General features: G+C 46.0%; 1 protein-coding gene across 4 annotated transcripts in view; it reads left to right on the top strand.

The window, feature by feature from the left end:
• RAI2 (retinoic acid induced 2) overlaps nucleotides 1-27,532 on the top strand; it is a 60,744-nt gene extending 33,212 nt beyond the window's left edge. For 3 of the 4 annotated variants that reach the window (XM_011995819.1, XM_011995821.1, XM_011995820.1), the window contains one exon: nucleotides 25,545-27,532. In XM_011995819.1, coding sequence (XP_011851209.1) covers nucleotides 25,569-27,161 — 1,593 coding nt within the window. In that variant the 5' untranslated portion in view covers nucleotides 25,545-25,568 and the 3' untranslated portion in view covers nucleotides 27,162-27,532. The remainder of the gene's footprint in view (nucleotides 1-25,544) is intronic. The other variant, XM_011995822.1, reaches the window with a different exon arrangement.
• Nucleotides 27,533-27,774: the final 242 nt, after the last annotated feature.

The raw sequence follows: 27,774 nt of genomic DNA, 5'->3' as shown, positions 1-27,774 counted from the left end.
GTCTCAAAATCAAGTTCTCCATATTCCAGTGGGCAGGCCATCTGGCCTTAGCTCCTCAATGCAGTGCCTCTTACTCATGATAAGTTGAATGCTGCTTTACCCTACATCAACTGAACATTCCATGTGACAATGACTCAACTCTCTATATCTTCAGCTGTAGCCAAAATAAATGGAATCTATGTATTAGTTTGTTTTCACATTGCTATAAAGAACTACTTGAGACTGGGTAATTTATAAAGGAAAGAGATTTAATTGACTCACAGTTCCACATGGCTGGGGAGGTCTCAGGAAACTTACAATCATGGTGGAAGGCAAGGGGGAAGCAAGGCGTATCTCACATGGTGGCAGGAGAGAGAGAGCACCAGGAGGGAAGTGTCACACTTTTAAACCATCAGATCTCGTGAGAACTCACTCACTATCATGGGGGAAACCAGCCCCATGATCCAAGCACTTCCCACCAAATCCCTCCCTTGACATGTGGGGATTACAATTCTAGATGAGATTTGGGTGGGGACACAGAGCCAAACTGTATCAATTCACTATTCAATATTTAGTAGCACCTCTGTAATGAATTTGAGGTATATCAGTCTTTGGACACACTAGTTGGGAACATTGTCCTCCCTCCTTTGCTCTCAGTCCCTCCCTCCCTTCCTTCCTCCCTTCAAATAAATATTCATTGAACATTGTCTATGAAACAGGTATTATTCTGGGTGGTGGGTGAGGTCTCTGCTCCCAAAGAGTTAACATTCCAGGTGAAGTAGAAGAGACAGACTATAAACAGAAAACAGGAAAAAAAGATAGCTTGCAAATATGATAGGTGCTGAAGGAAAGACACACAGAGACTGATATGAGAGAGGAAAACTGGGATGGAGGTGACTGTTCCAGATGGTCATAGAACCTTCTCTATCGAAGAAGACTGTTTTGATTTGAGACTTAGCTCAGAAGGAACCAGCTGTGAGAAGGGTATTCCAAGCTGAGGAAATGGCCAGTACAAAGGCCCTGAGACAGGAAAGAGTTTGGTACCTTCTTGGAATGGGTTAAAGTGGGACCAGATCAGATAGGGCTTTGTAGGGCTTGGCTTTTATTTTAAAGTACAATGAGATGCCTTGGAGAGTTTTATGCAGACAATTAAAACTATTTGATTTATGTTTTAAAAGAAGGAGGGAATAGTCAACTGTGTCAAACACTGCTGAGATGAGTAAGATGAGGGCGAAGAGAATCTCTCAGTGGATCTGGCCACATGGAGGTCAGTGTGACCTCTGTGGAGAAGTAGAGAGCAGCTGTTCTCTTTGCCTTTTGGTTTTAGAACATATGGTTTCACCAAGGAATAGGCACTTGCATTTGAAGGGATCAATAATTCAATAACATTTCTTAATACTGCTTTGGTCAGTTTTCAGGGAATTACTTGGTTTTATTCTTTTTTCAGTAAGACTTAGTGTAACAGTCACAGTGATGTTTGTAGTGGTGATGTCATCCTTGGTGTCTAAGACATCACTACCTGCCCACCATCAACCCCCTTGGTGATTTCCCAGTATGGGAAATACCAGCCAGTCACACATGTACAGCCCCTGGAACTCTGTGACATTGATGACCCATGTTCATTGCAGAATGGCTGGCTGAGGCCAGGGGCACCTGTGACTCAGGAGAACTACCTAGGCCCTTTATAAATGGGTGAAGCAGGGCACAGAGGGTTGACCTCGGCCTTCTCAGTGCCATGTTCTCATTTTTGTCCCCTGTGTGGCCTTTCACTTCCAAAGTCCATCCAGCCCTTTAACCTTGCCTGAACTTTTAAGCCCAAGAATGGTAGAAAATCCCTCAGAATAAATCATTTGACAGAGCATATAGAAACTTACACTTGGTAAAAAGTGACTGTAGAAAAAATCTGTTTAGCACAAGCTTAAATATTACTGTGCTTTTTATGCGGTCTCCCGCAGCATTTTGGAACCGGGACATTTTTCCTGAGTGATCCTTTCCTTTTATTTTTTCCCCCCACTGCTTTGATTTTGTAACACAAGAATAATATTTTTTCTGGACCAAATTTCTTATAAGTGGTCTTGCCCAGGGAATGATGATTCTATTTTCTCTTAAGTACCAAGAAGTACGTATACATACAAGCACATTTAATAGCTTCAGATGGGATGGTTTGACTTTCAAAGGCATATTTGCAAAATTCTGTTCCTGTTGATTCCAGCCCCTGATTCAAAGCCCCACCATTATAATGCTGTTGCAGACACAGCGGAGAAAGCCCTTCATCACCTGCACCGTAGATGCAGACTGCTCCTCCTGTCTTGAGGAGCAAGCTCTGGGTCTTGATGAATGGATTCCCTCTGATGTGTAATGCCTTCAAGATGGACTCAAAGGTAAATCCATCCCATTTCCAGAAAGGGAAGGTTCCTAACTTCCCCAAGTTAATAACCATCTGCAGTGTTGCACAAGGCTTCAAATTGCTGACACCTTTGTTCATACCAGCTGGCAAGATTGGGTCACATCATTAACCACCCAGGGGCACGTTTTGCAGTTAACTCATCCTAGGAGGGCTACTCTGCTCAAAATCAGACATTGGACATTGTCTTACTGTGATTTTTTTTAAAGGTCTAACTGACTGGCTGGCAAGACTTTCCTATCAGCTTTCTCCTACCTAGAAGAGTCTCTTTCATGCTTAGGCCACTGAATTCTGGAGTCTGCACTGAGTTCTTAACTGAAAGTCTGTGCAAATCCCAAATACTAATGAAAGAAAAAAGTATGGGCCTTGTCTGAGAGTGCCCCTCTCTCGCCTCCCCATGGAAATGGGATTGCAAGAGCACCATTGCCCTAGACTGTCCACTCTTCACTTCTGTAGCCCTTGGATCTCCCTTTAATCAGCACTGCAGGCACTTGGGAGAAAATCCAGCCAGGGCCTGCATTTCCTTGAGGTGATTCCAAAAAGTAGATTTTCTAGGTCAGTGGATATGAACGATTTTAAATTGCCCTCCAGAAAGTTTTTAACCAATTTATTTCCTTATTTGTAGACATTTTCTATGGAGCTGTATTCGTTTGTTCGTTCGTCCATTCATTCATTCATTTATCTATTCATTCATCTATTCATTCACTTATTGATTCAGCACCAAGACTGTATACCAGGTACTGTGGACCTGTAAACAAATATTAATTGATTCCTGCCCTGGGTGGGGCTTGGTGGGTTTTCTCTTTGTCTCTTTGAAGAGAATTGAGATTGTGTCTGGGCCTCCTGAAGACTGGCCAGGATAAGCTATCCATTTACGTAATGTTGAAAGGGGATCCAGACTTGGGAGGAGGGTTCCTCACCCCTGGATGCACATCAGAACCACCTGGGGAGCTCTAAACAAATCCTGAGGCCCAGGCCTGACCATGGATGATTTTTATTTCATTGGCCTTGGGTGTGGTCTGGGAATCTGGGTTGTTTGAACGAGATTCGATGGGTTCAGGGTGGTATGGCTGTAGACTTATCTGGGTCTTTCAAAGCTCCCTGATCAAGTCTCTTGTGCAGCCAGAGTTGATTGTCCCTCCACACCCTTTATCCTAGAGAGTCTAGCCTGATGAAAATCCTGCATCAGGTCCCCACCACCTCTGCTCTTGACCTTACACTTGTCACTTTAGACTTGATGACAGTTACTGTTCCACCACACATCTTGCCTACTGTGGGCCATGAGAGGCCAGCACCATGCCAGGCTTATGTTTGAATAGACTGACCATTGCCGTGGAAAACCTGCTGAGAAGAAAAATCATCCCTCTTTTCATCTTATTTATTGTCTATTTGTAGTTTCAAATATAATCCTTGCCTTATTTATTTAGGATTCCACAGTGAAGGTCATTTGGCTCCCTATCTTTTGTTACAATAACAATAGCTAACCACTACTGAGTGTTTACCATGTGCCAGGAACTGTTTCAAGTGTCTTGCACATGTGAACTCACCTACCCTTCTTAACAACCCTGCAGCATATACACTGTCATCACTCCCATTTTACAGATGAGGAAACTGAGGCATAGAGAGGCTAAAGGAGTTGTCAGTGTTCACACAGCCAGTCAGTGGCTGAGTTGGGCATCTACATCTTATTTCATTTAAGTGAAGCCTCTTCTCTACAAGTCAGAAGGACTTCTCTTGGATTTATTATGCCTTTGCGTTGTATTTTCTTTCTCATAACAGAACTTCAGGGACGAGTGAGTGTACACCTATGAGATCTATCAGTATCCTTATGCTCTCACAGTGGCAGAGTGGCTTAGGACAGAGAGCTTAGGAAGAGAATCATTCAACAGCTTGAGTCTCTTTCGTTGCATCCACTGGACCAAGTTGTCTTGATCTCATGGAGACATAAGTAACTAAAAGCAGGCAGTTCTTACCTGTGCCAAGGGCAGGCAGGACCCTCTACAGTTAGCACTCTCATATCTGCATACTTTTAGAATTGTCCTCATAAGAAAAAGGAGAGACTGAGAAAAGCCTGGGCATGATTCAAAAACAGCCTGAATTCATCTGTCTTTGAAAATACCTAAAACTTCTCCTCTGCTCATTCTTCTGGGAGAAATCAGAGGCTCTCGGAAGTCAGTAATTGTGATCTCTTGAGTCACAATTTCTGCAGTTGTATCAAAGCCTAATGTGGGGATGCAAGATGGAAACAGCACATGGGGCTATTGCCATAGACGAGGCAGAGAGTGGAGGGGCTGAAATCTCCTCCTGGAAGGAAAGGATTAGCTGCCCAAAGAAGAAAACAGATTTGAGAAATCCATTTACCCTGAAGGTTTAATAGGGAATGCAGGTCAGACTTACTCAAATGTCTTTAGTCAAGCGTCTCTCTCCTGTTTTTATCTTGTACCCAGCTCAGAGTTTCAAAAGAGAGCAGGTAGGTGAACCTTTAAACCTCTGACATTAATATTTACATCCACAATATTAGGAATAAGAATTCTTGTCATCTATTGAACTGAAGGGATGGTATTAAAATAAATGTAAAATTATTAATCATATATTTTTCAGTTATTAAGACAAACTCTTGCTTGTGCTTATATGATCATAACACCCAACTCAGACTCTAAGAATGTCACTAACATGTGTTTGGTTTTTCTCTTAAGAATTAATATTGCCTATGATAAGAAAATAATTTGGAAATATTCACATGGATTTTGACATGGCCCTAAGGAATTAGCCATTAAAGAATTTCAGAATCCTAATTAGTCTCCAAATAATCTTTTGCATGGTAAAGAACTTCTGCTTGGAAGAACACTATTTCAATATACTGTTTGTCACTTCATTACCTGAAAGCTGCTTGGAGGCATTTTGTGGACTGAAAATCATTTGAGGGCCCAGAGGGTCAACACAAAGATGCACAGAGCCTTGAATTCTAACCATAACCCTGCCCCTACCTAGATGCGTGGCCTAGGCCAAGTCACCTTTCCTGAGCCTTTGTTTCCCCAGCTACAAAATGAGTTGTACTAAATAGTCTTTGTAAAATGGAAATTAGAAAGCCATATGTCATCTATCCCCTGCCTTTCTTTCCTGCCACACTGAAATTTGTTAGCTCCTCTCCTTCTTCTCCCCTTCTCCCACCTCTCTGTCTCTCTCGCTGTCTCTCTCTCTCTCTTACACACACACACACACACACACGCACACACACACATGTCTCCTTAGAGTCCTGGAATGCCATTATGCCATGATGCCATGGTGTCTCCCTTTCCTTTTTCAGATCTTTGCTCAAAAAGAGGCCTTCCCTGATCACCCTCTCCAAAGCAGGCCTTTCCCCACACCCTGCTCCCTGTCACTCTCAATCCGGTTGCTGATTGACTGTCTTCTTAGTGCCTAGCACCATCAGAAAGTATAAGAAGACAACATGGTGCTGGCACAGGGGTGGACAAAGGGACTGATGAAATAGACTGGAAAGTGCAGCGACAGACCCACATGTTGTTGAGTCGGGGGGACGGTTCACACGTTTATTTTATTATTTTAAATTGGATAATACTAAAAAGAAACAATTTTTAGAATAAAACCAAAAAAGTGGACCATGCATGGAACATTGTCATGATCCAAGGATAATGATTATGCAAATTTTGTACACTTCAGATCCAAAAATTAAAAAGCTACTTGGGAGGCTAAGGTGGGAGGATTTCTTGAGCCTAGGAGTTGGAGGATACAGTGATTGCATACAGAGCTATGATTGCACCACTGCACTCCAGCCTGGGTGACAGAGTGAGACCCTGTCTCTAAATGTCTCTCTCTTTTTTTTTTTTTTTTTTACAAAAGAATGCTGATTTGGCTGGAGAGGATTCCTTCTCCAGCTGAGAGGTTGGCATTGACAATCCAGAAAGACCCTTGGAGCCCAAATACGATCCTGTGTTCAGCATTCACTAGGCTTCAGGCAGTTTCTACTTTGCCAGTAGTAGGTGTCATTTTCCCCATTTTGCAGGCAAGGAAACTGCAGCTCAGAGAGGCCGAGTCACTTTCCCAAGGCCACACAGTTCTTAAGAGGTCAGAACAGGGCCGGGCGCGGTGGCTCAAGCCTGTAATCCCAGCACTTTGGGAGGCCGAGGCGGGTGGATCACGAGGTCAGGAGATCGAGACCATCCTGGCTAACATGGTGAAACCCCGTCTCTACTAAAAATACAAAAAACTAGCCGGGCGTGGTGGCGGGCGCCTGTAGTCCCAGCTACTCGGAGGCTGAGGCGGGAGAATGGCGTGAACCCGGGAGGAGTGAGCCGAGATTGCGCCACTGCACTCCAGCCTGGGTGACACAGCCAGACTCCGTCTCAAAAAAAAAAAAAAAAAAAAGAGGTCAGAACCAGGGTATGTGTGCAGGCTTGACTCACAAGGTCATTCCTGTGCCATAGATCACAAGCTTCCACTGGCTATTTGAAGGTATATGGGTGTGACTTTGGCCAGCCTCTTACTAGGGAAATAGAATATTCCTCTCCAGCATGCAAAATAGGAGGCCTTTGCCTTTAAGGAACTTCTGACTTTCCACTCCAGTCGGCGCTTTTATGGGTGCCGCATCCCAGAGACCCACAGAGGAGGTCTCAGTAGCAGCACTTTGAAGTCTCTCCCACAGGGCCCCCTCAGTTGAGCACAATTGTTGTCCAAAGACCAACACATTTTGGCTCTTGCTCGCCTTAATACTCCCTCTCCGTTCCCAAATACAAAAACATTGGCATTTCTTGGAAAGTGGTTTTGGCTCAAAGCCTGCTGTCTATCCCACACTCTCAAGCCAGCTTCCTCAGGGCCCCTGTTGCTTTATTTCATTGAGTGTTTGTGTTTGGGGGCTGACATTGCTGCCTCCTTTGTAAGGGGCCTCCTGGCAGGTGCCCAGGGAAGTGTCCTCGCCCATTGGCTAACCAACAGTCTTCACTCCAGTTCCCTTCTCCACACTGGGCTCAGGAGTGGTGAAAACCCACAATACACACATGCAGAACCACTGAGAGTTTTTCTCCTTTCTGTGGTTATTCAATAGTATTTTTAATGTCTCTTTTCTTGAATCAAGGGATAATTAACCTAAATTCATAAGTGGTCAGATGGATACATTTTGACAATTGTACGCACCTTTGTAACCACCTAAAAGAGGCTATAAAACAGTCTTGTCACCCCAGAAAGGCCCTTCAGGCTCCTTTCCAATTCATTCCCTCTCCTCCCTCCCTGGAGCAACCACTTTCTGATTTCTAGCATTGTAAGTATTTTTGCCTGTTTTTCGACTTCGTGTCAATGAAATCTTACAGCATGTTCCCTTTTGTATCTGGCTTCCTTCCCTCAGCATGGTGGTTTTGAGATGCAATTGTGCCATTACCTGTAGCAGCAGTGCATTGCTTTCTATTGCTGAGTAGTATTCCACGGTTTGGGTATGGCATTTACCTGTTGACCAACATTTAGGTTGCTTCCAGTTTGTGGTTCTCATGAATAGGACTGCAATGAACATCTGAGTACAAGTCTTTTATGAATATAGGTTTTCATTTCTTTTGGGAGAATACCCAGGAGTGGAATGGCTGACAACAGGGCAGGTGGTTACTGAACCTTTCTAGAAGGTGCAAGACATTTCTCCAAAGTGGTGGTGCCATTGACCAGTGGTGGACAGTTGTTTCACTTGCACCATAGCCTCACCAACTTTTGGTGTTTCTAGTCTTTTAAAATTTTAGCTATTGTAATGGATGAGATATGGTTGCTTAGTTGTTTTTTTAGGACATTTTAAAGAATGTTCCAGCATGTCAGTCAATGCCAGCTCAGATACTGAAAAGGTCCCGTAGGAGGGAAACCAGGTGTTAAATGTTTACAGACAGGAGGTTTCTACTAATCATCCCTGTCCCTAAAGCAGAGTCTTTCCAGCCCTGAGGGCTGTCTGTGGGCTGCCTCAGGGCGAGCTCAAGGCCAAAGCCCTAGAGCGGGGAACTAGGGAAGGGGAAGGAGGCCAGCAAGAGAGTCAGAGTGGAGAAGAGGAGGGCCCCTGTGCAGGGAACACTGAATCACACTGTGACAGCCACAGGGCAAGTCTCAGGGCAAATGGTGTAGCATGCCACACAGATACTGATCATCTAACATGTTAGCAGCCGGCAGGCACAGAACAGCTCATGAGCCTGCTCAGGGAGTCCCAGCCGGCTTGTGCTCTCAGCTGCTCCGACCATTCAAGGCAGATATGACAACATTTCCAAGGCAGAATTTTGTTACCGTCTATTTGGCATAGGCAACTGGAAATCCTCCAAAATCCAATTGCCAGGCATGGAACCAGTTAGGTGGCAAGCATTGGAACTACTGGGAGCCATCCCTGGGACTGCCAGCTATGGGCTTTCCTGGATTCTCCAACCCTGTCCTCACAAGGGTGGAGCCTGCTTCTAAAATATTTCAGCTAATCCATATATCTTGAAATTGAGTATTATGAATTTTACCCTTTTTAAAAATAGCCATCATGCTAAAGAGCAAGCCATCAATTTCACCACTTAAAAAACAACAACAACACACATTTCTAGCATTCCTGGTGCTCTTTAACCAAGCCTTGAGTATTGATGGAGATGAAGAGATAACGAACTCCAGTAGCAGCCTCAGGATGGGAGCTTCCAGATTAGAACTTGAGCTTCCCCTCCATGGGGTGTGCACTTGTTAGCAGAATGGTGGCTAACTGGGTTAGGGCTTCACCTAAGTCAGACAGAAAATGTCCCACTATAGGTGCTGGTGTATTTTAAGTTACAGGCACCATAGCCCTGAGTCATGTATCTCTGGAGCCAGAGAGCTTAAGCCTAGGGAGAATTTTATCAACCTTGGTTTAGGGGGTGGGAGGCTGGGTTCAAGTCAGCTGTGACATTTATTGCAGGGCTTGAGGTGGGTCTGGGGTTCTAGATCTATAAAATAGGGGCAATCTCTGCTTACTTCCTCAGGTGGTTGTGAAGGTTACAGAAGATACTTGGATTGGCCCTTCGCACACAAGAGCCCCCATGGTGTCAGTTTGGTCACTCCAATATGGCAAGGACCCAGTGTCTTTAGAACCAGCATTTTGGGAGAAGAACCCAATAAGAGGGCAATAATGTTGGACACAGGCAAGGGCTTGCTAGGGGTGGAACATCAGCAGTCAGTGGAGGAGGAGGATGCTTTTGAATGGGCAGCCTTTGCCTAGAAAATAAATTATATAGGGCACCAAGGGAGAAAGCTGGCCCTAGATCCTTGAGCCATAGATGCTAACTCCCCTAAAGGACTATCTACAGGGACCTTTCCTATAGAGAAGCCAGTGTGGAGAGAGGGCAGAAATCCAGGCCTCCCTGCTCTGCAAACCAGCAAACCATCAAAGGGTACAAGGAGAGAAGGGGGTTGCAGTCCTAGCAGATTCCTCTGGCAAGAAGCCAGGTGTGCCAACTTCCCAGGTATGTTTGCCTGTGTTGTGCCAGGGACCTGCTGCTTCTCCCTCCCACAGCCCCCACCTTCTCACATGGGTGAGGGCCACCTGAGCAGCTGTGGGGCTCCAGGGAATGAAGCTGCTGAAAACTCTGCCTTTTCCTGCTTCCTGGAGGCAGCTCCCTTATCCCTGCCAGCTCTGTGAATGCCAATGAAACAGACTCTTTCAGTGGATATTTATGCAGTTACAGAGCACAGGATGGTCCTGACCCCATGTAAATACACTATTCAAGTCAGGAAGAGCAGCCAAGGGTGCTCGGTGAATTTACTGCAGAAAAGCTAGCACGTGGAAGCTTGGAATTGGGCTCTGAGTACTTGGGCTACTTCTAAGGTTCTGGTTTGAAAGTCACTGATATGAAAGCCAGTGGGTTATGGGGTGCTCTGAGCTTGGTGGAAGTAATAGAGTAGGAGCTCCCAACAGGCAGAGACAAGCCTGCCTGCCCCCAGCACTGTGCACAGGGTGGGTCCCAGGAAGCTCTGCGTTACTTAAGATAATGCTAGCTTTGCTTACCGACACATTGAAAGAGTACCATGGCTCAAACACAATAGAAGTCAATTTCTTACTCACTTAAAGCCCCAAATGGATTATCCTGATGGCAGGTAGCCCTTTCCCCTCCAAGCCATGATTCAGGCATGCAGGCCCTTCCATCTTGTGGCTCCACTATCTTCAACAGGGCACTTCTAAAAGGTCCTTTTGCATCAAGCTGAGGGGAAGGGGAAAAGGGTTGGAGCATCACATATGGAAGGAAGCTTTGTAGGAGGCAGGCCTGGAAGTGGTGCCCCTCACTTTCAACTCATGTTCCCTTTGCTAGAACTCAGGTACATGGCCACATCCAACTGCAAGGGAGGCTGGGAAATGTAGTCCAGGAAGAAGAGGAGGTGGGTTTGGTGAACAGCCACAGATGAAATATTTCTGGGAAGCATGCGAGTGAACCCCTACCTGGGATGCAAGCTGGACCAGAGGTATGGGAAGTGAGAATTGAGCTCCAAAAACAAAAGGGAGCACCTATTTCAAGCTGTGTCCTTCATGGGCCGATAGTCACTAGCTGCAGTGTTAGTGGTGGAGAGGGAAGTCCAAGCAGGGCTGGGCCAAGACAGCAAAGCTAGGCAGACCTGCCTGAGGTGCAGATGTAGGCTGAGAAATCCTAGGTTCTGGTCAGAGACCGAACGAAGACATCTCCACTTCTTCCTTCCTGCCTTTCTCTACTCTCACCTGCTCTCTGCACACTACCAGGAATCTTTGCTCTCTCTCTCCCCCCCACCTCTCCCAGAAGTGCCTTCCCTGCAGTGAATGTTGTGCATGTTCTGGAAAGCTCTGACCCTCCCTCCCATCAAAACAACCATTCGCTGGGGATTCACAGCTCAGTTCCTGGGAGTGGGGAGTTGGCGGGGTGGAAAGCAACAATCCAACAAACCCAGTCACACCAAGGTGGTACCAGTCTGCTGGGAATGCTGAGAAACTGAGATGAGAAAATAAATGTGAAATACCTAGTGGGATGCATGGTAAATGCTTATTAAATGGTTTATTATTATCAACTTGTCACTGTGTGTGTGAGAGGGAGTAAGTAGGGGAGGGGGGAAGAAAGAAAGAAAGAGAGAGAGAAAGAAAGAAAGAGAGAGAGAGAGAAAGGAAGGAAGGAAGGAAGGAAGGAAGGGAAAGAGAGAAAGAAAGAGAAAGAGAGAAAGAGAGAGAAAGAAAAGAGGAGGAGGAGCTAGCAAAGCCCTGCAAATTAAACCGTTTTATCTTTTCCTCCCAACCTAATGGTTTCACTAGTGAATTGATGGCTTCCTGCTCATCAGAGCCTGAGAGAACATCAAGATTGTGTCGGTTGAGTTGTCAGTCCTTTGGGGCACAAGGTTAATTGATGGGTGATTCTGAACACTGTTTAAAAGAGCTACTAGGTTGGTGCAAAAGTAATTGCGGTTTTTACCATTGAAAGGAATGGCACAAACCGCAATTACTTTTGCACCAACCTAATAGATAACCCCTAGAATGTCTGAAGCACTCTTGACTCTCCCCTAAGCCCTCACCAGCCCTGGACTTCAGGCACCTAACCTACCAGCCTGCCCCAGACATACCTGTCCTCTTCTGCCTTTCCTTCTGTCCTGCACTTTTGGAAAACCCTCCTACATTCCAGCATCTCCTGCGCCAAAATCCTACTCATGTGGCAAGGTCCAGTTCACAGGTCACCTGCAACAATAAAGATTTGATGACTGGAATTCAGATGGAAAATACCTGAGGTGGAACAGGTGAGGAGGGAGAATCCTGATTTGAGGATCCTCCTTGACTATTAGAGGGACAACAGGTGGCTTCACTCCTGCTTGGCCACTGTGTGTGTGTGTGTGTGTGTGTGTGCGCGCGTGCACGTGCGCACATGCATGCATGCAAACACATGCATTCTAGAACTCTTCCCCCAAATAAAATAGGAAATAATACCTATAATCGTTATTGCTAACTAGCCAGATGTTGTACAGCTGATCTTTTTCCTCCCTCCACCCCAACTTTGTGTTGTTTATGCTATATTAGCTCCAACCATGATACTTGCTTTAGGATACATATAGTGAATTTTTAAGGACTTCAAAAGCCTCACCAACCCTAAGATTCTGCGGAGGATGTTGTTCTGCTCTTGCACCTCTAGGCAGAAGGGTGCTTTTGACAAAACAGAATTCCAGAAAGAAGCTTCCCTGTCTGAAAGATGAGTACTCTCCACCCTCTCCTTCCTGCATTGTCTCTACTTCTCGGGTCGAGGTTATTGTTATTATTATTAGGCAGCATGCAGCTGATGAAGTGAAGTAGTGTTTGCTTATTTATTGATTTTTGGTCCCCAAGTTGGAACACAAGATCACCAGAAAAGAAACTCCCTCTGTGACTCATCCCAGGAACATCTTGCTTTCCAGCCAGCACAAATATGATTCAAAGAACTTTCTGGAGGGCCCCAGTTATATTTTAGCAAAGGAACACATTAGCTATGCTGACCATCTCTTGAACATTTTGCTTTTGGAAAGATAGTCATCTCTGGCCCCCTTGTGTGTCTTGTTTTTTTATAAGATCTTGAGTCACACCCCTTTCCAGCTGATTCCCCTGTGGTGTGAACATTGTTATTATAAAGGAGTGTCTTCTTCACAGGGGTTACAGAAGGTGTCACCAACTGGGGAAACATTTGGTCATGGTGGCCTAAATTAATGACAGTTAGATATTCACATAAGCATTGAGACTTTCCAGGCCATGGCTGGTGTAGCAGACATTTGTCGGTGTCCTGCCATTTCCCGCTCAGAATGGCCTCTTATACACCAAATGCTACTTACTGCAAACATCCATGACGCTCCCTAAAGGTGTGAATTTTTGGTTTTTGGTTTTTGTCTCAGGAGCGCACTAGATCTGCATGCTGGGCTAGCTGGAAGTGCTAAGGAATGACTGTATCCTCCAGGAGCAGCCCTTGGCCAGTGATGGATGGGGGCGGGTGAATAAACACCCCAATTTCCTAGCCTCTCAGTTGGGGTGACTCTGAGGTCTCCCCAGTGGAATTGAGCTTCAGTTGCCCACAGTGGTAACTTGTTTGATAAATTGGCTTCCTTGCTTTCCTTGTCTCACCACTTCACTCCTCTACTGGTGTTGTCTGGGATCTTCTCCCAAATAAATTATTTTCAGTTAATCCTTGCCTTAGTGTCTGTTTGTGGGGAAACCCAAGCTAAGACAACTAGCTAGTTGGGTTCACCAAAACCCAACAGCCTCCTTTCTTCACTCCCCTCGCCCTGTTCATCGCCATCGTTGGTAATGGTTCAAAGAACATGATTGATGATGATCATGAAGTTGCCATTGTGGCTGTAGCACTGCAATAGCGTGTTGTGCATGGGCGGAGAGCCCTAACTTCTGCCTGGAAACCTGGTAAGACAGAAACCAGCGTTTAAGGAGGTAGCCAGTTCAGTAACAGGGCCCTGGAAAACTTTGGATGCTGCTAAAATCTCTGCACCAGGGAGGCACATATTCAGGAGGTTCATGTTGGGTGAGCAATAAGTGCTTGCTGATTGTGTCTATAAAGGGATGAATAATTGACTCACATTCATGTCGTTCCTTAGTTCTGAGTACTTAAGGGTCAAGGTCAAGCCCCTGTCCCCTTTATTTGATCTCAGGTGCCTCCCAATGGGCCCAGCAAACTTAATCATAGTTGTAGGCTCTTGTCTCTATGGAGAAATTTCAAGACTGCTAGGAAGGTTCCTCCCCATGACCAGTATCTGAAATGTCTCAATTATAGTTTCATTTCTTTGTCTATAGCTTTATTACTGGCTGGATTATCTTTATTATACCAATAAAGGAACATAATACTTCAGCCTTATCAGTCATGCACCTCAATGAGAATGAGTTTATCAGCTTCTTTCTGGAAAACCCAATTTTGATGGGAGAAACCTAATTCTGACTGTCCAAGGAGGGGTTGGGGAAGCTGGGCGGGTAGGAAAAAATAAATATTAGACACAGAAAGAAGGTACATTTAGATTTTTTTTCCTGAAACTGATAACTCAACCAAGTCACAAGGGAATGTGTTTGATGATTTTAGAGGCATAGGAGAAGTTCTGCCCAAATTTGGAGCACCTTCCCTAAGTACTTGCAGTACTCAAACTTGTGAACAATGCTATATTTTATTTTTTTACCATGTCCTCACTGTGCTAAGAAGTTCCAGTCCTGTCTCTCCCTTCACCCTGCTGTCCTGCAACCAAGCTATTGCAGATTACAGCATCCCCTTGTGGCCAGCTGAGTAACTCTCATTCAGTGTTTTCCTCACAGCTTTCCTCAGTTTCTCTGTGTTCTTTCACTCTTCTGTTATAGCTAACCAATCTTTCCTTTGGATCTACACGAACTTTTGAGTCTTCTCTACTTTGACTCTTGCCTAGTTACCTCAAAAAGGCTCTTTGCTTTCTCTCTCCTTCTTATCCTTACCCTCGTCCTCTCCGCTTCCACTTCTTCCATGTTTTTGTGAGTGAGAAAATGACCTTCATCACCACTGAAAAGTAGGAGAGGAGAGCTACTTAAGCTCTTGTGCAAAGGAGAAGGAAAACTGAAGGCTATGAAGTGAAATTATGTGCGGTCAATCAGCAGTAACTTCAGAACCCTTAAAAGTGCTCACGAGTTCATATTCAAGATACAAAAGGTTCTGGCCACCTTTTCTTTCTCCCCCAGCCTTTCAGTTTGAATAAAAAATAGATTTTTGTATTTATTTGTCTTCCCACCGTATTTAATGTCTAATATTGAGAGAGCATTGTTTTCTGTTTTCACTTCAAATGCTCATTTCAGCTACGTTGGGTGTTAGGTGGGTTTTTGTGGGCTGACCTGGAAACCTTGCCATCAGGTGTAACACCAATCCTATGGTAAGTGCCTTCTTAGTTCCTAGTAGCTGATTTTTAAATGAATCTTTGAATAAACAGGGTTGCGAATGTATAAACCCATTCAGGTGCAAAGAGAGCATGGGTGATACTACTCAAGATGCTCACAAGAAATATGGCGGGTGGATCTGATGATGCCAATGATGCCAATGACACAATGATGATGATAGCACTGACAATGAGAATGATGGTGAAGATGAAGACTGCATCGACAGTGGTGACAACAATGATGCTAATGATGTTGATGATGGTACCAGTGATGATGACGACATTGATAATTGCCATGATTTACTGAACACTTTCTGTGTCAGGCACTGTGCCAAGTACTTTACTTAGCTTATCTCCTTTAATCATTACAACCACCCAATGTGACAGGTCTTTTTTTAATCCTCATTTTACACAGAGAGAAACTGAGGCTGAGAACTTACTTGCCCCAGGTCACACAGCTAGCAAAATTAGGCAGAGCTGAAGTTTGAACGTAGGCCTTTCTAAGTTCAAACCTTATACTCCTAACCACTCTCATAGGGGGCCCAGTGCCCAGGGTGAGGCTGGCACTGTCTCCATGGCAAAGGGTGGCAAGGGATTCACATGCATTAGAAAAAGGTGAAACTGAACTCCAGTTCTTTATACTTCAGAAATCTGCACCCCTTCCTTCCAGTGACCCCTCAGAGGGTCTATTTCTGGCACACTGGTCTCTGGAAAATGTCCTGCTAATGACACAGGATTATAAACAGTCTTTTTCCCAGAACAAAAATTTAACCTTTGTATCTCAATCTAATTAGAAGTATTTTCTCTTCCAGAGGCAGGTTTTTTCTTCCTCTTTGTTCCAAATTTAAGAGGTTTCTTTGTTGTCAGGAAAATGTCCAAAAATCATAGCTCTTTAAGATGATAGACCTTGGCCCAAGACCTTAAATGTGACCTGAGCTCCTGCATGAGATGGCTGCTCCAGCAGCAGCACCTGAGGGTGCTTGGGGTTCTGAGTGTCCAACTGAACTGTAGGGCATTGGCCCAATGCAGGGATGGACGCTTTCTGACTCTCACAGTCCCCTGTCCAGGTGAGTGTCCCCTACCACCACCAGCAGCTCTTTATGATTTTCTTCTGTGATGCTGAGGTTCGCCAAGACCTGAGGAAGGCAGTTCATTCCTGTTAGTATCAGGAGCAGCCATCTCTAGAAAATAGACATTTGTTGAGATCCTTGCACCAACATCACCCCTTCCAGCTGTCTAGGGACTGGCATTCTTCCCTTAGAGACTTACTCCTATACCTCTGCAGGAAATGTGAGCCTTGAAGGAGCCCTGTTAAAAGCAGATAATCCTGGGATAATATAGATTTGGTTAATATCTTGAGAATAGAGCCAAGAGAGATGGCAACCTGCCTACAAAGAAAGTGGTATCAGGTTGGAGGAATAGGAGATACATGCCTGGCACATAGTAGGTGCCCACATCATTTTTTAAAGAATGAATAAAAATTAATGGACACAAATCTAGTTCCATATTCCAGCCTTGCAGTCAGGCCCGTGTGGGCGCCCAAACCCATCATAGATCCTTTGTGGGCAGGCTGAAGGTAGCAGAGGCTTGGAAAACTAGGCCTGGGAGCTGGTGGTGTCCTCCCTCCAATTCCTCCTTGGTCTTCCCACTTGCCCGTCCTTTGGGGCCCACAGCAATTCCTCCTCCAGCAGCTCCTGGGAGGCTAGGTTTGACTCCTCCCCAGCAGGCACCACTGGCTCCAAGGAGGCCTGAGTGAGAGTAGGGCAGTCCCCCATGTTACAAAAGAGGAAACTGAGTCCCAGATGTATAAAACAACATTCCAACAGTCATGAAAAGTTCATGTGTGTCCTGAATCTCTTCGTTTCAATGACTTATCTATTAGGTATCACTGAGTCAAGACATGGGGGGGGTTCTTTTTTTTAGCAAGCTCCTCACCTATCAAACTTTTTGACATTTTGTTGGTTGAATCAAACCATCCCACATACTTTGGCATTAGATGCTGGTTCCAATAAAGATGTTCTAATCCTGGGTGACTGACTGTGCTAACTCTATAGCTTGTGTGTTAGACTCAAGTGCTCCTCAACATCTTTTGAAATGTGAAACAGAGGCAACAGGTGGGGTAATGTGCCTTTAAGGAAGGAGCATGGGTCTGGGAGTCAGTGTACTCTATGCTGTGTGAACTTGAGCAAGTCACTTCACCTCTGAGCCTCAGGTTCCTGCTCTTGAAAACAAGCGGGGTGGGGCCGGGCATGGTGGCTCATGCCTGTAATCCCAGCACTTTGGAAAGTCGAGGTGGGAGGATTACTTGAGGCCAGGAGTTCAAGACTAGCCTGAATACCATAGTGAGATTCCAGTCTCAACAAAAATAAAAGTAAAAATCAAGTGGGCATTGTGGCACACACCTGTAGTCCCAGCTACTCAGGAGGCTGAGGCAGGAGGGTTGCTTGAGCCTGGGAGGTTGAGGGTGCGGTAAGTAATGATTGGACCACTGTACTCCAGCCTGGGCAACAGAGTGAGACTCTCCCCCCAAAAACACAAAAAACCCAGAAGGGGTGGGCTGGGCCAGTGATACTGAGACTTGTTCAGGTAGGGGCACCCTGGAAGTCTCCCTGGGCCCTGAGAGCTTCATTTCTCCTGCTGAGTTGCAATGTTTTCATTCTCGCACTCCTGTTAGAAAAAAAAAAAATGTGAACACTCCCCTTAACACACACACATGCACACACACATATAATTAGATTTATATGCCTTCCTATATTTATTACATACACTATAAAATAAAAAACAGGAATAAAAAAAGATGAGATGATAAAACAAACATAAATAAGTTTTATGATACCTCAGGGCATGACCTTACCTCCTCTCCCTGGGAAGACCTTGGGCTCTCCTGCTGTTTATGGCCAGTTTCTGATGCTTGGCTCCACTTCTCCTATTTTTCACAAATATCAGATCAGAGATAATATTTGTACTCTGTCCTCCCTAACAGATCTTCTCCATAGCCACTGTCCGTCCTCATGAAGTTTAGTCCCAGTTGCAATGTTTGTGGTCACTACTGTTTTCATAAATAAATTAGCGTTTCAGGGAACTCGTCTCGAAAGCTAATCTGGGCATTCATATTCCCTTCAGAGGGCTGTGTAGACCTCTGGATGTAAAAGGCAATCAACCATAAGGCAGGTGACTATTTTGTGTATTCTTCATATTTTAACCAATTTGAGACTACATTCATGTGGTAATTATGTTCACAGCTTTGGTAAAAAGGCCCTGTGCTGATGTTTAAAGCTTAGAAAATTTAATCACTGGGGCAAGTAATTGACAATTATTATACCCTATTGGGAGAGAAAGACCAGTTGTTACCCAGTTGGAATTACTTCTTAGATATTTAGTGCATCTCAAGTCCCGAATGGTAAAACCATGTACGTATAGAATTAAATGATGAAAATTATGCTTTTCTTACTTGGCTCATAGAGAGTGGCTGGTGATTTTTATGTAGAATTAGGTTAGTCATTGAAGGTTTGATTTAAATACTGGATGGAAAGCACAAAATAGACTGAGAATAGGGCACGGATGGAAGGGGCAAGATTCTTAGCAGAGGTCTCTGGGAAGTCAGCCTTGCAAGAGGGAGAGCCATCTCACGTCTTCCTGGGGGTGGGGGCACATAGGGAGACACTGCAGGGGCCCCGGGGAAGAGGCGGGAGTTTGGTGTGTTGATAGCCTCAGTCTTTTCTGGGAAGTAAGAAGGAAGATGGGCCATTGAGAAGGTCAGCAGACCAGCAGTCATGTGTTCTGGCCTTTAGATTAAGGGTCTACAGCCTCACTGTACATTAGAATCACCTGCTGCATCCTAGAATAATTAAATCTCAGTCTTAGGGGTAGGACCTAGGCATGGTTTTTTTTTTTTTTTTTTTTTTAAGCTCCAGATTACTCCGATGAATAGCAAAATCTGAGAACCAGTGGTAGACCAGCACTTCTCAGACTTCAATGTGCATACACATCTCCTGGGGCTCTGTTTGGAAGGCAGATTCTGATTCAGTGGGTCTGGGCTGTGGCCTGAGATTTGTATTTCTAACAAGATCCTGGGTGCTGCTGCTGCTGCTGCTCCAAGGACCCCACTTTGAGCAACAAGGGCATCCAGGAGTATTCAATCTTTTGGCTTCCCTGGGCCACATTGGAAGAATTGTCTTAGACCACACCTAAAATACACTAATGATCGCTGATGAGTTAAAAAAAAAATTGCAAAAAAAAATTTCGTAGTGCTTTAAGAAAGTTTACAAATGTGTGTTGGGCCGCATTCAAAGCTGTCTGGGCCATATGTGACCCTTGGGCCATGAGTTGGACAAGCTTGGGTAGACAGTCCTACTTTGACTAGAAATAATTGATAGCTGCCTCCACACTCCATAGAAACCAAAGCTGTTGATATTTTACAGTTGGAAAACACATATCTTGAGAGGATTTTCAGCTATGTTTTAAGATGTGATTGTTGTAGGGGAAGAAACTTACCTTGATAGATGGCTTAATTTAAAAAGCAAAATACTTGACCTCTCAGATAATTTAGGCTATTCTCCAAGTCCTAAAATCCACCTATTTGTTGGTTGTGGACATTTAACACTGAACTATCGGAGTCTCCCATGGCTGGTGAAGGTGAGTGGCTGCCATGTTCTCCCACCATGTCACCTGCGGGTCTGATCCTCTGCTCTTCCCGAAACAAGAGCCTCGTGACCTCTGTAAGAAGTGGCCTTGTGTAAGTTTTCAGTCAGCCTTTTTGAGTTGCAGCTTACTCATCAGTAAAAAGGGTCAGCAAGAGTCTTGAGGAGATGTCAGCTTTAATGTCCCTGCCCACCTTGACACACCATGAGTGTATAAATGGTGTGCCTGCGACAAGAGGATGAGGATGAGAACACCAGGCTCAGGAAGGCTTAGGTGTTCATTCGTGCACCAATTCATCCAGAATATATTTCCTAAGCACCTACTAGTGCCAGATATGAGGTGGGAGACTATCCCCTTCTCCTGGAGAAACAAGTAAATAAGAAATCCCAGTATGGGCTGGGCAGAGTCAGGACTAGATAAAGTCAAGTTGGGGTCCTTTGGGAGCCCAGTGAGGGTGGGGGTTGATCTCAGAAGAAACAACTTTAGAGCTGAACCCCTTAAGTCAGACAGATGAGCAGGAGTTGGCTGGGTGAAGGCTGAGGTGGGAGAGAGCTCCAGGCTAATGGTCAGACCCTGGGGAGACCGGCCTCTGGTATAATTAGATCTTTGCAATAATTAGATGAGGGGTTCAGATAACAGTTCTGTGACCCCATGATATGGTTTGGCTCTGTATCCCCACCCAAATATCATGTCAAATTGTAATCTCCAGTGTTGGAGGTAGGGGCCTAGTGGGAGGTGATTGGACCATAGGACTTCCCTCTTGCTGTTCTTACAATAGAGTTCTCACGAAATCTGCTTGTTTAAAAGTGTATGGCACCTCCCCCCACCTCTTGCCAGACACGTGAAGATGTGCCTCCTTCCCCTTCACCTTCTGCCATGATCGTTAGTTTTCTGATCCCCAGAAGCAGAAGCCTGTATGGCCCACAGAACCATGAGTCCATTAAACCTCTTTTCTTAATATAATAAATTACCCAGTCTCAAGTATGTCTTCATAGGAGTGTGAGAACAGATTAATATACCCCAAAAGTCTGCAAGCAGAGCTACTCTCCCAGTGCCTCCCCACCTCTTCATCTGTCCTGGGCCCTGAGTCTTTTCCCCACTGTCTCCATACAGGGTGCACATGGGCTACACGGGGTTGAGGCCCTAGCAACTGGCTGCAGACCAAGACATCGAGGTCTCCAGGGTCTCCAGCAACTTGAAAATCCAGGTTGCCCACTTCCTACCCAGCCACACTGCCATGGTTTAGTGACCTCCACTCCCACACCCCCAGGGATAATAGGAGCAGGCGGAATGGATGGGTGCCCTCATTTAAACCCACGTGAAAATGTTTTGCAAAACCCAAACAAAATGTTCCCTGTCGCCTCTGAAGAAATTCATGCCTCCTGGGCTTGAGCATCAGCTGGCTCCTGTGATGTTCCTTGATTTGAAGCGGTCCCCCACCCACCTTAGGCCCAAGCTAATCAGCAGCTTGGCTGAGTGGGGAGATGGGCCTCTACCTTCTCTCCAGTCATTATCTGGCTACTTGGCTTGTCCTTAGGGACACAGACTCACCCTTTGAACCCTCAATTCATGAGCTGGTTTTGTATTCTTAGGGCATCGCTGAGGCTTCCAGTACTAGCCCCTGCAGCAGCAACACCCACTATGCTCCCACTAGATGCACCCAGACCACCTCAGCTGCTGACTCAGAGTCAGAGGAGGGTGCTTGCTGGCAGGTTGAACAGCAAGAGGAGGAGATGTAGAGAGAAAGATAGAACGAGACTTTCTGGGAGATGAGAGGGTGCATGATGAAGGCCAAGTTCATGTTCCTTTGCCTGGGTGTCCCAGGGCCAGCGCCATACTTGGCAGGGACTAGACAGAGGCAGGCAAGTCTGTCTCAGGGCCAGCAGCTCTCTAGGGAAAAGCCCAGGGCTACTCTCAGGCCTGCTTTGGCTGACTAGTCAGGCAGATCTGGAGCTATCCTGTTGAAGGAGGTGGAAGTGAGGTTTGGGCCAGGGGTTTTTCCTGCCCTGAGATCCTGCATACTGCTCCCCTCCACCCACACCTTGGCCTGTCCTCTGTCCTTCATCTCACTGGGCCTCAGCCTTGTTCCCAGAGACTTGAGTCACAGCAGGGGATGCAAGGGCCTGTCTATAGCTCGTTGGTGCTGAGATGCCCTCCAACCCATGTGACACCTGTCTCTGGAAGGCAGGCTGGGGATAGGTGGGTAACCGGAAGTAGGCTGAGAGGATGGAGGCCCCTCAAGTCTTCCAGTAACAGAACCATAGCCACTTCGGGCTGCAGTCCCCAAGGACAGGAGGAACTCCAGTGACCAGAGGGACAGATGAGGCCCCTTGTGGGATAAAAAAGAACAATAGTTCAATGACTTTACTAGGAAGGGCCTGGCCTCCACTTTGAAGAAATGTGATGCTCACGTACTGTTTCCTGCATGCGTCTGCAGGCACATGCACTCAGTGTTGAAGGAGAGGCTGTGGGGACTGCTTTTGCCAGGAAACAAAATGCATGGAGGGGCGTGGCCTTCACAGCTCTCACGGTCGAAGGGAAGCCTGGGAAGCCCAGCCTTTATGTACCTTTAGGCTAGTTATTTAATCTCCCTGCAGAATCAGTTTTTCCACCAACAAAATTGGCATAATTATAAGACCCCTCTGGCTGGGTTGTTCTCTACAGAGGGCCTGGCAAATAGCAGATGCTCAATGAGTTGTAGCTCTTGCTATCTGTGGGAGGAACAGGGGCCTGAGGGAGGTCACCTGCCCTGGCAAAACCCTCTTTTCACTTTTCTGAGCAGGACTGTTCTGGAATGTTAGCAGGCCTAGACCAAGGCCAGGCAGGGAAGGGATTGAGGTTTCACAGGAAATGATGAGAGCTGGTACCTAAGCTGAAGGTGTGTGCAAGGAGCAGGTGGAGGAGGCATCCAGAAGTTTGCCTTCTTTCCTTTGGGAGGGGATTGAGAGAAGCAGACAGGGAGGGAGAGAAGCTGCCATTTCTGCAAGGGTGGACAGATGCAGCTGTTATGAGAAAGATGTCTCACAGCTGGATAATCCTAACCCCACAGGAAGACCAAATGTGGCACAGAACATGTATTGACTTCTGTAGCTGCCGTTGTCCTCACCAGTCCTACTGCAGCTTCCCTTCAGCCTTTTCTTACCATTCCCCAAGGGTTCTGGCCACTGTGAGGGACAAGGATCTGGCCTTAGGTTCTCAGGGCCTTCTTGGGGCTGCATACAAGTGGCCAACAAATATTTGTCCTGCTGATTTGGATGCCTCTCCTGGTATAACGTTGATGCCTTTGCATGCTAGCAAATCTCTGATCAAATACATGTTGCCTCCACTAGACTATAATGTCCATGAAAGCAAGAACCTTGTCTGTTTCACTCAGGATGAGTGAATGAATGAATTCATACATGCATGTATGAATGAATGGTGTATTAGAGGCCAGGTGCAGTGGCTCACACCTGTAATCCCAGCACTTGGGAGGCTGAAGCAGGAGGATCACTTGAGGCCAGGAATTCAAGATGACCCCAGACAACATGGTGAAACCCCATCTCTACTAAAAATGCAAAAATTAGCCGGGCATGGTGGTGTGCGCCTGTAGTCCCAGCTACTCGGGAGACTGAGGCAGAAAAACCACTTGAATCCAGGAGGCAGAGGTTGCAGTGAGCCAAGATTGCGCCACTGTGCTCCAGCCTGGGCTGCAGAGCAAGAGTCCTTCTCACATAAATAAATAAATAAATAAATAAATAAAATAATAATTTAAAAAAGCATCTTAGAGGCATGGCGTCTTCTGGGCTGAATCAGGCTTCACTCATAAAGAACCAGATCCTTCAGCTAGGGCGAGCCCCCTCAGCCTCCCTGGGGCCAGGCTGCCTCCCAACTCTGTCCCATGGGGGTTACTGGCCAGCATGCTGGGTCACCTCATGGCTTCCAGAGGTAGACACGCTCTGGATCCTGCCAAAAGTGTGGCCCACCAGTCATTCTCCACAAAGCTGTTTGCACAGCATCGTTTCCCTCCCCGCCTCTCCTCCTGCCTCAGAGAAACTCCTTGTTCTGTGCATTTAACACATTCTGATTGCCTGGAAATACCACAGAGTTGTTCATTTGTTAAAGCTGCCTTACTGTAGTGAGACATCATTTGTTTCTTTCTTTCTTTTTTTTCTTTTTTTTTGAAACGGAGTCTCGCTCTGTCACCCAGGCTGGAGTGCAGTGACGTGATCTTGGTTCACTGCAACCTCCGCCTTCTGAGTTCAAGCCATTCTCCTGCCTCAGCCTCTGGAATAGAGTAGCTGGGACTACGGGTGTGTGACATCACGCCCGGCTAATTTTTGTGTTTTTAGTAGAGATAGGGTTTCATCACGTTGGCCAGGCTGGTCTCGAACTCCTGACGTCAAATGATCTGCCTACCTCAGCCTCCCAAAGTGTTGGGATTACAGGCATGAGCCACCACACCTGGCCTCGTTTGTTTATTTCTAACCCCACAGTGTGCCGGGCTGCCTCTCTTTCTTGTTTTGGAGGTTGTGTTGGTAATTTTGGGGTGGAGAGAGGACGACGAACTGGCCACAGGACTAAAGTTTAGGCAGTTGGGATAGGTGAGGTCAAAAATCTCAGTTGCCCAAGGCCTGCCCAGTGAAACTGAGGATTATTGAATTATTATTGAGCCCAACCAGACTCCAAGGCTGCTCAGATCCCTGAGTTAGACATGGTGCCTGCCTTCTCCATGGTAACGAGGCAAAATATGGACAGGTTTCCATGGAGAGACCTATCACATCTGCAGCCCTGCCTCCTCCAGGAAGCACACGCGCTAGGTGCCTTTGGCCTCTCAAGAGGTGGCCAGAGGTCTGTGGGAGGTGCCAAGGACATTGAGAAAGTGTGCCTGACCTTTGAGGATTTTCGTTTCCAACAAGTGTTCCATCTCCCCAGCCCTAGGTTCATCAATGCCCTCTTCCTCTTGGCAGCTAGATATTAGGAGAGGCCACAGATCAGATAGATGAACTGATTGGGGAAATGACAGTGGACCCAATGACCATTTATGCGAGTCATCATCCCATCTTCACCTTGCCCTGGGGAATGGATTTTGCTGTTATTGGGAGAAATGGGAATGTCGTTGGTCAGTGGGAGACAGAGAGACAACTGTAATGACCCTTGTGTAAATGGACTGCTCTTCCTTATCAAACCTGTTTTGGAAGAATGATTGCTACAGAGTATTTAAAATGCCATTTTCCATAGTCATAGCATATTCAAATGTGACAAGGCGTTATTTTTTTCTGTAAAGGAAAGTAAGTCTTCACTGCTTATTTGAATTTGAACGAGTCAAATTTCTGCATATCTTAACTGTCTGACATAGCAATGTGGACTGAAAGTTTGTTTTTGTTGAAGGCTAAACATATAAGCTGAGAATTAGGCTTAAAAAATGCCCGGTTTAACCTCACTTGGCTATTTACTGATTACATCATCTGCATTTATAGCTTAATCAGCTGTTAAATTGGGATTCTCCAAGCATAGATGATCATGTGGGTGTGTTTGCATATATTAGGAGATATCTATAACCTGAATATATACATAGAGAGATGGGTTATGCTCCCTGGTTAACTAAAATGTGAAAACTTTCTAAAGACGTGAGAGAGCTCTTAAGGCAATTATAAACAGTCTTTTCAGGAAGAGTCATATTGTATGTTCTGTGTTGCAGGCCAAGTGGCATCAGAGCTGAGTGATGGACAACCTGCAGTCCCAGAACCTCTCCATGGACATGACTGACTCCCCTCCTGCCTTGGCTAATAACAGACTGGAGAATGGCATGGCTCAACTGATCACCACTGAGGCCTGGAACATCAACTCCACTGACCTGGTAAAGAAGGCCCTGGTGACCGTGCCAGCCCCATCCATTCTGAACCCCCCTGCCGAGTCTCAGAGTGGTATGGCTCTGAAGGTGGCAGCCACTGTGTTGCAGCCCCTGTGCCTCGGGGAGAGCCCAGTGGTGATGCCCATTCACATGCAGGTGGAGGGAAGCTCCGCACCAGAGCTCAATCCCAATGGCAATGCCACCTACGTCATGACCACCCAGGGCCCCGTGCAACTGCCCGTGGTGCTGGAGCAGCACGTCTTTCAGCACCTCAACTCCCCTCTGGTCCTGCCACAGGAGGCCCCATGCTCCTCCAATACCATCCACAACAACCTCTTCCAGGGAGCGGAGGACTCGGAGGCCCAGCCCCAGCTCCTGGACCTGAGGATCCCCAGCCAACCGCAGGAGCCCACTTTGCCATTTGAAGCTGTGCTCCAGAATTTGTTTCCCTCTCAGGGCACTCTTGGGCCCCCACCTTGTCAGCCTCCTCCTGGCTATGCCCCTGTGCCCCCCCAGCCTTTTAGCTCTCCCTTGTCCCCCCTGGTCCCACCAGCCACCCTCTTGGTGCCGTATCCTGTGATCGTCCCCTTGCCTGTGCCAGTCCCTATTCCCATCCCCATCCCGGTGCCTCAGAGTTCTGAATCCAAGTTCAGCTCCAGTTTCCCCAAACCGCCATCTTCCTTTGGCCTGCACCCCTTTAAAGGCACCCAGACCCCTCTGGAAAAAGATGAACTGAAGCCCTTTGACATCCTCCAGCCTAAGGAGTACTTCCAGCTCAGCCGCCACACGGTCATTAAGATGGGAAGTGAGAATGAGGCCCTGGATCTCTCCATGAAGTCAGTGCCCTGGCTCAAGGCTGGCGAAGTCAGTCCCCCAATCTTCCAGGAAGATGCAGCCCTAGACCTGTCAGTGGCAGCCCACCGGAAATCCGAGCCTCCCCCTGAGACACTGTATGACAGTGGTGCATCAGTGGACAGCTCAGGTCACACAGTGATGGAGAAACTTCCCAGTGGCATGGAAATTTCTTTTGCCCCTACCACGTCCCATGAGGCCCCAGCCATGATAGATAGTCACATCAGCAGCAGTGATGCCGCCACCGAGATGCTCAGCCAGCCCAACCATGCCAGCAGCGAGGTCAAGACTGAAAATAACATTGAGATGGTGGGCGAGTCCCAGGCAGCCAAGGTCATTGTCTCAGTCGAAGATGCTGTGCCTACCATATTCTGTGGCAAGATCAAAGGCCTCTCAGGGGTGTCCACCAAAAACTTCTCCTTCAAAAGAGAAGACTCCGTGCTTCAGGGCTATGACATCAACAGCCAAGGGGAAGAGTCCATGGGAAATGCAGAGCCCCTTAGGAAACCCATCAAAAACCGGAGCATAAAGTTAAAGAAAGTGAACTCCCAGGAAATACACATGCTCCCAATCAAAAAACAACGGCTGGCCACCTTTTTTCCAAGAAAGTAAATAACGGCTTTTTAAAATTTGTATGATTATAATATGGGGAAAGGTGCATTGGTTTTATAAAAAGGCATTTAAAACAAATTATCTTTGTTAATTATTTTGGGGAGTAGTTGGGAAATGGAAAGGTGACTTGGCTCTAGAGGCCCTGTATGCTAGTATCATTTTCTTTTTTAATTTTTGACTTTTCACAAATGAGTAAATAAGAGCAACCTATTTTTCAAGCAGATTGCACATTTTTTGCAGCTTTAATGGAATATTGGGTGAATTAGAGGGGTAAAAAAAAAGCTATTTTCATTGCCACAAAGTGCTTTGATGATGTAATACCTAATAAAGGGTAGGATGAATATTTCACAATAAATGTTTGTTTGCACTAATTGGTTGCAGTATTCCATTATTTATAAAATTTACATTCCTTAACTGGCATAATTTGGCCAAAACTCTTGCTTGTAAAAAGCTGTAAGTTATCCGTGATTAGAGACTTAAGCCTTTCAGGCATATTGGAAAATATTTCCCCATGCCCCAGTAAAAGGAGGGTTAGGAATATGGATGACCTGGAGCAAGTCATTTCCCACTTTGGTCTTGAGTTTTTTTATTTCATTTCTTAAATAAATAAATA

Source organism: Mandrillus leucophaeus, unplaced genomic scaffold, assembly GCF_000951045.1.
Source record: "Mandrillus leucophaeus isolate KB7577 unplaced genomic scaffold, Mleu.le_1.0 Scaffold499, whole genome shotgun sequence".
NCBI classification, from domain to species: Eukaryota; Metazoa; Chordata; class Mammalia; order Primates; family Cercopithecidae; genus Mandrillus; species Mandrillus leucophaeus.
This window is presented reverse-complemented; position numbering and strand designations above follow the sequence as displayed.